Source organism: Aptenodytes forsteri, unplaced genomic scaffold (assembly GCF_000699145.1).
Source record: "Aptenodytes forsteri isolate BGI_AS27 unplaced genomic scaffold, ASM69914v1 Scaffold76, whole genome shotgun sequence".
Classification (NCBI taxonomy): domain Eukaryota; kingdom Metazoa; phylum Chordata; class Aves; order Sphenisciformes; family Spheniscidae; genus Aptenodytes; species Aptenodytes forsteri.
The window spans coordinates 1,746,638-1,755,707 of NW_008794444.1; the positions used below are offsets into that span (position 1 = coordinate 1,746,638).

Genomic DNA, 9,070 nt, shown 5'->3' on the forward strand with positions numbered 1-9,070 from the left:
CAGACCCTCTCTGCCGCGGTGGAGTCGGCTGCCGGTCAGAAATGTTCAGCAGGACCAAGAAATGGAAGATGCTGAGGAAACTGATGCCTATGAGGAAGCAGAAGAAACACCAGAAGTGCATAAACAGAGTAAGAAAAATATATCCTCTGAATAGGCTGGAAGTTATCTAGATGTGTCTTTCATAGACTTAATACGGAATTCTAGAAAATTCCCAGGTAATTTGTAGTTTGGATAACTCAGCAGTCTGTAGGACTATGCAAACAATGGGGTTTTCTGTCTGTTGTTTTGTTTTGTTCTTTTGACATAAAATTTAGGAAAGACAGGCACACCACCTGTCACGGGGCACCACAAGTGAGGTACAGGAGGTTTGATTTAGAAGCCATTTATGTAAATAGAAAATAATCCCGTTTGTTTCACTGAGTTTTGAAACTCTGCAACTGTAGCAGGGACTAGGTTTTCTGCTACCTAGTCAGAACAGGTCTGGTAGTTTCTGATCTGTCTTATTTGGGTGTTGACATGTGAAAAAAATGCACAGGAATAACAGCGTGAGATGCAGTAACTCCCGCCTGCGGGCTTCCCGTTACCTGGAATTCCCTGTGGGAGATGAGTGGTAGTGCCTACCTGAGTGAGCGGGTCCGTATTCCAGACTGTGCCTGCAGCCGCTGCAGAGTAACAAGTTTAGTGTGTCATCTGCTCTGTCGCAGCTTGCTTCTGCATTGTACTTAGTAACCGTTTGAGGGACCCTTGGGGAGTTTTTCTGTTGTCTGATACTATTTCTAATGGACTGGGTCACCTTGTGAAACCATTATTTTTGGTTTCAGCTCAAGTCTTGCAGGAGTTGAACTGATAGACAAGTAGCTTGCTGGGCACACTTTAAGGAATAAGTTTAAGGTTTAAGGAATAAGTATACAACTCTAAGTTAAATCTAGGTAGAGATAACAGATGGTTTTGTAAAAGTGTATGTACAACTTGAAAATGGAAAGTCATGCTTTAAAATATAGATTGCTTTACTATAACTTACTTGTCTGTTTGGGGTTTTGTTTTTAAAGAAGTTATGCTATTACATTTTATTGCACTTGAATATGTACCTCTCTCTTTTTTCTGAAGGACCAAATCCTTTCTCCAAAGGTGTCACTTCAGCAGAGGTGACTACTCCGAAGTCTAGTGAGTAAATCTCCATTTATTCCAGGATGAGAACTTTGTCATGCTTCACGACATCTGCTCCTGTTTTTATCCTCCGTTCTCCCATTACTACTAAAATTCAGTGCATAGCAGTGTTGTCAAGTGGTAACTTGCACTGATTGTTGTTCTCATGTCTTTAAGAGGTTCCCTATTCCTGTTGATGTCTTCATTACCTAATGATGTTCCATAACTTTATTCTGATTGCCTTAGCTGTGCCAGATGCCGAATCAGTTGTCTTGCCTGCCTGTGTCATGAAGGCATTCTTTGGGACAGGGGGAAAAATGAGAAGAATGATCAGTTGATTTGTTTTACCAATCGCAGGCACATTTACTGGTTGCGCTTACAAGGCAGAGTTAGTAACCCTGCCGTAGAACTGTGAATCTGAGCAGCAGGGGCAGAATGCGACCTCTTGCTGCTGCTTGCTTCTTCCCTCCTGCCAGCCCTCTGGCAAGAACAATAGGAGTGGAAACGGATTTGGGAGTGGGGGAAGTACTGGGTCTTCCTGTGGATTTGTATTTTAAGCTGTTGGTCCTGTGTGGCATTTCTGATGACTAATAAGAGCTGAGCACGTATAGTATAACCTTCATGGGGTTATTAAAGTGTCTTTCTCTTTATCCGACCACTTTCAAGCTTGGTGGGAACTTATTTTCTTTGGTGTGGAATAGTTGATGCCTTTGATTCAGTTCTCCTCTTCAATTTTCAATGAACAGAGGCTGAAACACATACGATGAGTGTTAGCCTTGTTCTTTGGAAATAAGGCTAATGTTGTTTCACCTACTCATCTAGAATGTGCACATTGCGTCATAGATTTTTATATATATGTGTGTGTACACACGCACACATTTTTACTTTTTTTTTTTTCTTTCCTATTAAATAGTTGTAATCGCATCAAGCAGCCAAGGACGAGTGAATCCCTTTAAGGTAAGAATTTTGCAGCTGGTTTGATTGCGGTGTTCTGAAAATCACAATCGATTATTATATCTAAAGTTTACAATATGACTATGATAGATATCTGGGAGCGACAGAGGAGGGGAACATGACAGAAAATAAATAAAATGTCTATTTATTTGTTTTGCTAGGTGTCATCTAACAAAAAGGACCCAGTGGTCCCCTCAGCAAATGTTCTAGACACTATGAGCAAATACTCAAAGAAAACTTCTTTGTCTAGCAGTCGAGCCGTAAACAAGCAGAACCCTCCAGTTATAAAGCCTCTGATTCCCAAACCCAAGTCCAAGCAGGTAATGTTTCTAGTCTTTTTACGTTGTTTCAGTGAGCAAAGAACAGTAAATTGAATTTTACTGGCTTTTATCAAGTATGAAACCCTGTTGATTGAGTAAAGCGTCTTAGATGGCAAAGTTCATTTAAGCATACTGCAGAAACTATAAAACACATAAACCAGCCAAAAAACATTTTCAGTTGTAGAAATTACATTCTGTGCTGAATCTTGTGCTTTTATTTGAAATAGTGTTAACTAAACATCTGCTGTGCTGAAATTGAACGGATTAGATGCTATATTAATGCAAGTGATGATTATGTCGTTAGGAAAGGCTTGGTTTTTGTTAGGCTACATGGTAGGTGTTGTCTGAGAGCGAGGTGTCCTTACCTTTTTCTTTTTTAACCTTAATTTCTATAGGCTTTAGCAGCCTCCTTCTTCCAGGCTCGTACACCTAACTCTAGTGAAAAAACAGTGGAAGAAAGAGAAGAAAAAGCAGGAAACGAGTCCCATGAAGTCAAAGTCACTGCACAGGAGAACACTGAAAATAAAAGGTGAGTGGACGCTTGCATCTCGATGCCATGTTCCAGTTTCAATAGAATAGCAAGTCCAAAGTCCAAAAACTATTTTGTTTCTGAAGGCGTTGGACTGGCCGAAGTAGCATAACATCAAGATTAAAGTGTTAGCTCACAAGTTGTCACGCTTGTGAACTCGCTTCAGAAATCTAGTAAACTGCTACTTACACTATGCATATTATCAAACAAACCTGCAATAAAACACATCAGTTGGATTTTCAAATTGCCACATTACAGTCACGGCGGAAGAACAGAGAAAAGCATGCTGTTCGTTAAATCTTTCCCGGTGCGCATGGCAGTGTTATTCAAAGTAGAAGTTTTGCATCGGCCTGAGACAAATACATGCGTGAGTGAATAATAAATGAACAATGCAAAATGTCATTTTGGGGCTCTAAGCAACGATTTTTGCCTTGATACTACTTATGCATCTGATAATGACCTTTGAATGATAAATGAAACCGTGCTGCTGTGCCAGTTCCAAGTATAGGAAATACTTAAAGTTTAAACATCTCTAGCAAATCTCAAAGGAGGTCTAAAAGCAAAGGGTTTTACGTGAAAGTGTAAAAGCTTTACTTTAGCGTGTTTTTTAAAAAAGCAAACGAAAAGCTACATCACCTAAGGAGCATGTCTCTTCCTAGCTAAGACTCTAATCTGTCTTGTTCCTCTGGAGCAGATGTATTTTCTAACAATCCCAGTCCTCATGAAACTTGCATTATTATAATCATGTTTCATTTAGACTTCATTTAACTGAGGAAGATGAAGGTAATTATTATTCATTTGGACTAGCATTCTTTTCATTAACCTTTACAGACAATGTTCTAAAACAAGTGGCAAGGAGAATTGTGAAAAGGATTAGCTGAAACATGCTAATATATGTGCTCTATTTTTAGGTTGATGGGACCTTGTCAGAAAGGAAGAGAACCATTATGCTTTGTCATTCTAAAACTGAAATGTTAATTTCCATATATATCACAGTTTTAATAAAAATGCTTGACTTCGTCTTGCCTTGTCAGCATGTTCTTTAAGCATACTGCAATAGGAGAAAGCAAACTGCTGACTATATATATATGTCTTTTCTTTCAAGAACAAAAAAGTCCAGTTAGGTGGTGTTTAGAAATGTTGTTTTGGGGGATATGGTTTTCCTATAGCCTTCTTAAACGGACAGTTTTCGTGTGCTTGTTTTAGACCAAAGACAGGATTCCAGATGTGGCTAGAAGAGAACAGAGCAAACATTTTGACAGATAATCCTGATCTGAATGAAGCAGAAGTAATAAAAGAAGGCATGAGTCGCTTTAGAATGCTGTCGTCAGAAGAAAGAATGGTAAGAAAGCATTCTCTAATTCTGGTTTTTTGAGAACTTTTTCCCCCCACGGAATCCCTTGGTTATTTTCGGTTAGGAATTTTTTCTTTAAATTCCACTGTCCTCCATCTTCATGGACTTCAGTTTTGAAGAAGGGCCATGATCTATGACATATACTTTATGAAAATATAAGCTATCTGAATAATAAGTAATAGCAGAGCTTTTCCAGAGTGGGGCATGTGAGAGAAACGTAATCAATGAAGAAATAACAAAAGAGAAGGGAAGGAGTTAAAAGTGACATAGGCAGGCTTCATTCATTGGGGCTTAAATTTGTTCTAACGCCTTTTGGGCTTCTTATTTGTCCAGAAAGACAATCGAGAGCTTCAATTTAATATACAGGCTCAAATGAAGTATAGTTTTGAAGGAGAACGCTGTCACAAAAACGGAAAGTGAGGAAATTGTTCCTAACTTGATCCTTATTAGTTCTTAACGGGAATTATTTCAGTGCTTCCTTATAATCAGAGAAAGTAGGTGTATTAAATAAAGTGGTGAGTTTTGTGGCTAATTAGTGGTTTTCTGTTTAATGATGTACTTTCTTCAAAGGTGTGGACCGAGAAAGCAAAAGGAGGAACGGTTAATGATTTAAAAGAAGACAAAAAGCGAAAGCGTCCCACAGCTGATGAAGACGAAGCGAAAAAGAATCAGGAGCAAAAATCGGAGGACTCAAATTTATCCAAAAAACCAAAGCCTTTAGATCAATCTACAAATGTCAGATTGTCAGCTTTTGCGTTCAAGCAAAGCTAAGTAACGTGGTACCTTCTCAGCGTCTGTTTTCTGAAAACGTTAGGTAGTTCTGTACTGAGAAACTTGCTGCTGTGCTCAAAGAGTACTAGCAAAAAGAGTGCCTTGCTCCAAATAGTCTTTTAGAAAGTATTTTATTATCAGTTCTTGAGGGAAATGTTGAATCCACTCTCCCGCTCTTTTGCAAGTTACTAGCATAAAGTTTGATAGCAAAACTAATACTAATGGACCTGTTACCTAGAAGCACAGTTCCACACAGCGTTGTGTAGCTGTGGGCCTCGATACTTGTAATATTTGATGCTAAATACGGATTAGTCATTCTGGAAAGGATAAACTACGTCCAAAAGCTGTCCTGTGATTTTAGAGAGGCAAAGTAATGGCTTCTGTACCATTCCTTCTGCCTGCTGCAAACACTTGTAAGAGAAAGTCACTCAAAGAAATGGGAGTGAGGGGAAGATAGCTTAACATGGTGCTGATGTTCAGCTGCATTTTCAACGTCTCTGGCTGTGACGGTGGCAGAGAGCAGCCTGATCTGGGCAGGGAGAGAAAACCAGGACAGGAGCTGAATTAGGAAGGTCAGATGTGCAAAAATGAGCCATTCCAGACTATGCAAATGTACTTTCCCAATCTGTGCCTCAGCAGGGTCCAGAAAGTGCTCAGTACTTGAAAATCTCTGTATTGTTTTATGTAATGTTTGTTTTTTAAATAAAATGTGAATGTTTCTTTGTTTTAAGGTGGTGGTCTTTGCAGTTTTTATAATGAAAGTAAACAGACTTCTGCCTACAAGTCATAAGGCAGTCGTATTTACCTTCTCTGGAGAAAAGGCAGTACGTCTAATAAATGTATTTGAAGCAAACTCCAAGTTTGAAACTCTTTTTTTTTAAGGGCAAGGTAAAATAATTTAACTCTAGCGTAACAACTGAGACTGAAGAGTTCTAAACTAGGGCTCTTTTCCCTGGGTTTGGACATCCTTTCATCGTTTGCTTTTTTTCATAGAATCATAGAATCATTTAGGTTGGAAAAGACCTCTAAGATCGAGTCCAACCATCGACCCAACACCACCATGCCCACTAAACCATGTCCCTAAGTGCCTCATCCACTCGTCTTTTAAATACCTCCAGGGATGGGGACTCCACCACTTCCCTGGGCAGCCTGTTCCAATGTTTCACCACTCTTTCAGTAAAGAAATTTTTCCTCACATCCAATCTAAACCTCCCCTGGTGCAACTTCTCATTCTTTATTTGTCTTCACATTATTACTGAAAAGGCAGATGACTGCCCATTTAGAACACACCTTTAACTCTGAAATATGTAGATTGAAGATTCAGTGAGATTTCTGTAAAAGCCACTAAATCTTAGTGTAAGATGTGTTTTGCTATAGACTCTTTTTAGCAATTGTGGGTCATTTTGGAGAAAACAGCTCCTGTTTTCACTGTATGTTAAAAAAAAAAAAAAGGGGGGGTGGGTGTGTGGTGTGTCATGATGTCAACCAGGGATGGTAAATACAAATAGAGAAAGACCTGAAGACCTGTCAATTTAAATGCTTTTTTTCATCCACAGTTCTTACATATTGTTGGACATTTTATTTGTTTAATGCTGACAGTAGACAGCAAATAATAAGTAATGTAAGTAATAATTAATTTTCTGTATTGACATAATACAGGAAGGTCAGGAGAGTAGTGGCGTATTATAGTGATTTTTCTACATCCTTTGGAAAGAAATGATTGTATCAGAGACTGGGATTTATTTTTAAGCAGTAAAGCATATTTCCACATTTGGGTGTATTGGAGAAAAATGGAATTGCATTGGTAAGAAAAACAGCCTGATAGAAAAATCACTATGAGCTTGGTGAACTGTGTAATGTTTTCTTTCTGCTAGGCTAGGTTGTTCTGATGACGACTTGAGCATCTTGGCCGTGGCGCTGCGAGATGGGCTGGGTGTGAACGGATGGCCTTTCTTTTCATCTGTATACGTAGAATCCATACTCGAGCTGAGCTGCCTGTCAGGTGCCCTTTCTGCAGGCCAAATACGAGAAATCAAGTCACCCTCTGCAGTAAGTAAGCAAGCAAGCTTTCTGAGTGACTCCTCAGGGCTTCTATATAAAGGCTTGAGCAAGATATTTATACCTTGGGCTCAGGCCATTGAAGCCAGTTGTGCTTCTGGCTGTTGGGACCGTGTCTGTCCGCCGTCCCGCCCTGTTGTGCAGGCTGTGCTTTGCTTCCAACTACAGGCACAAATCCGGTACGGAGGCGGGTAGGTATCCGCTGCTGCAAACGGCTGGTCCCACAGAGCATCCAAAGTCCTTTTGGCTCCTGTAGGAGGAAGGGAACATCCAAAGTAAACTTCCATGAGAGTTTTCGGAGAGCTGGACGTTCGCAATCATGTAGCTCTTCTGAACAAACACGCCAAAGGTCTGTTTAAAGGGAGGCTCCTGGATTTTGTGGATGGTTTAATGGAAATCACTGGGGACGTCGGGCACCACCCTGCACGTCCCTGGTTCCCGTTTGCTTTTCTCCTGGCTTAATTTTCGCTCTGTAATGCTTGTGGGTTTCATCAAACCCAACGTCCGCAGCCTTGGGGTCACAGTCTGGATCTCACTGCTACCCCCACGGCTGGTTAGAGGCGGCAAAACTGTTTCCAGCATCAGATCTGAAACTTTGCATCGGAGCTGCATGGTTGGCGATGGTGATTGCAGCAGGGATTTTTAATTATGACAGTTGCTGCTGTCCACAGCAATAAAATAAACAGCCAAGAGATCGTGGAAGCGAGTACCCAGCTGCTTTTATGCTGGGAGGATCATCTCCCACTAGGCTGCTGTCGCGTTTCTTTCATCAAAGATGGATTTTGCTCTATTACGCAGCTGCAGGCAGAGCTGCAAATACACCCTCCATCACCTGGAGCCTTCCAGGGAGCTGCGCTGAGCCAGCCGGGAACGGGGCGCGCTCATCCAGCAAAAGCACCGGCGGGACAGCGCTAAGTATAACTTTCAATTCGGGTGGAAATGAAATGCCAAACCAAAAATGAACAGAAAACGTGGAATGGATTTTCAAGTGAAAACAGTTTAAATCTCGGCTAGGGTTTTTTTTTTTTTTTTTTTTTTTAAAAGATGTCCCCCAAAGAATTTAATAGAATTTCATTGAATTCTTCAGAAATGCTTCTTTGTGCTGAATTTGCCATCTTTCCACTGAAAAACCAGGTATTCTAGAAAAGCCAACCTGGAAACTATGTCAAGAAACCTGCCTGACGTTGGTTGTTCCTACTGTGCTCAGAAAACCAGAGAGAGAGGATTGCACCACTGAAACAGCCGATCTTTGGATCAGATTTTAAAGGCTCCAGCTATTGACCCGCCACTGGGCCTCTGCTGCGACCGTGCTCTTCATGTTGCTGTGCCAAAACGCTTTGCTGCGTCTAAACCCAACCCCGATGCCCCTACCTGATGATTGCCGTTCCTCTTCAAATCCGGGAACACAAAGCACCTTCTCTTCCTCGTTCTCTGCGTCTGAGTCTGTCATCCTCTTCTGTTTCATTACGTTATTTGACCTTAAAAAAAAAAAACCAAAACCCACCCTTCCTCATGCACTTTTTCTGAAGAAGAATAAACCCCTTCCTCATGCACTTTTTCTGAAGAAGAAAGTCATGTTAAAAGAAGTAGCGTATGAAAACAGATAGCAGGTGATGGAGCCTGCAAAAGAGAATATTGCTAAATATTTGTGCGTGTGGCGTTTTGTTCAGTTACCTCTGTTGCTGCTGTTGCTCCATATTTACTCCAGAGATGCTCCTTGCCGGAAAGATGCAGCTACTAAAAACCAACAAGGATAGTCCCAAAACGATGGGCAGAGTCTGACAGCTTTTCATGGGGGATATAATCCAAAGTAGCAAACACCCACCTCCCCTGTTCTGCAGCTGACAGAGCATTTCAAGCCCTTTATCTTATAAAAACATCTATAAATTACCTGCTAGGTTTGCTGGAGTGTTGCTAACCTGTTGGACTTCAGAGGGA

The 9,070-nt window shown here is 40.8% G+C and overlaps 1 protein-coding gene across 1 annotated transcript in view; it reads left to right on the plus strand.

Moving 5' to 3' along the window:
* WDHD1 (WD repeat and HMG-box DNA binding protein 1) overlaps nt 1–5,133 on the plus strand; it is a 29,233-nt gene extending 24,100 nt beyond the window's left edge. Inside the window, 7 exon segments of the mRNA XM_009289838.2 lie at nt 4–128; nt 1,108–1,164; nt 2,060–2,103; nt 2,262–2,420; nt 2,816–2,949; nt 4,156–4,291; nt 4,874–5,133. Of these exon segments, the coding sequence (XP_009288113.1) occupies nt 4–128; nt 1,108–1,164; nt 2,060–2,103; nt 2,262–2,420; nt 2,816–2,949; nt 4,156–4,291; nt 4,874–5,074 (856 nt within the window). The 3' untranslated portion in view covers nt 5,075–5,133.
* The last annotated feature ends 3,937 nt before the right edge of the window (nt 5,134–9,070 follow it).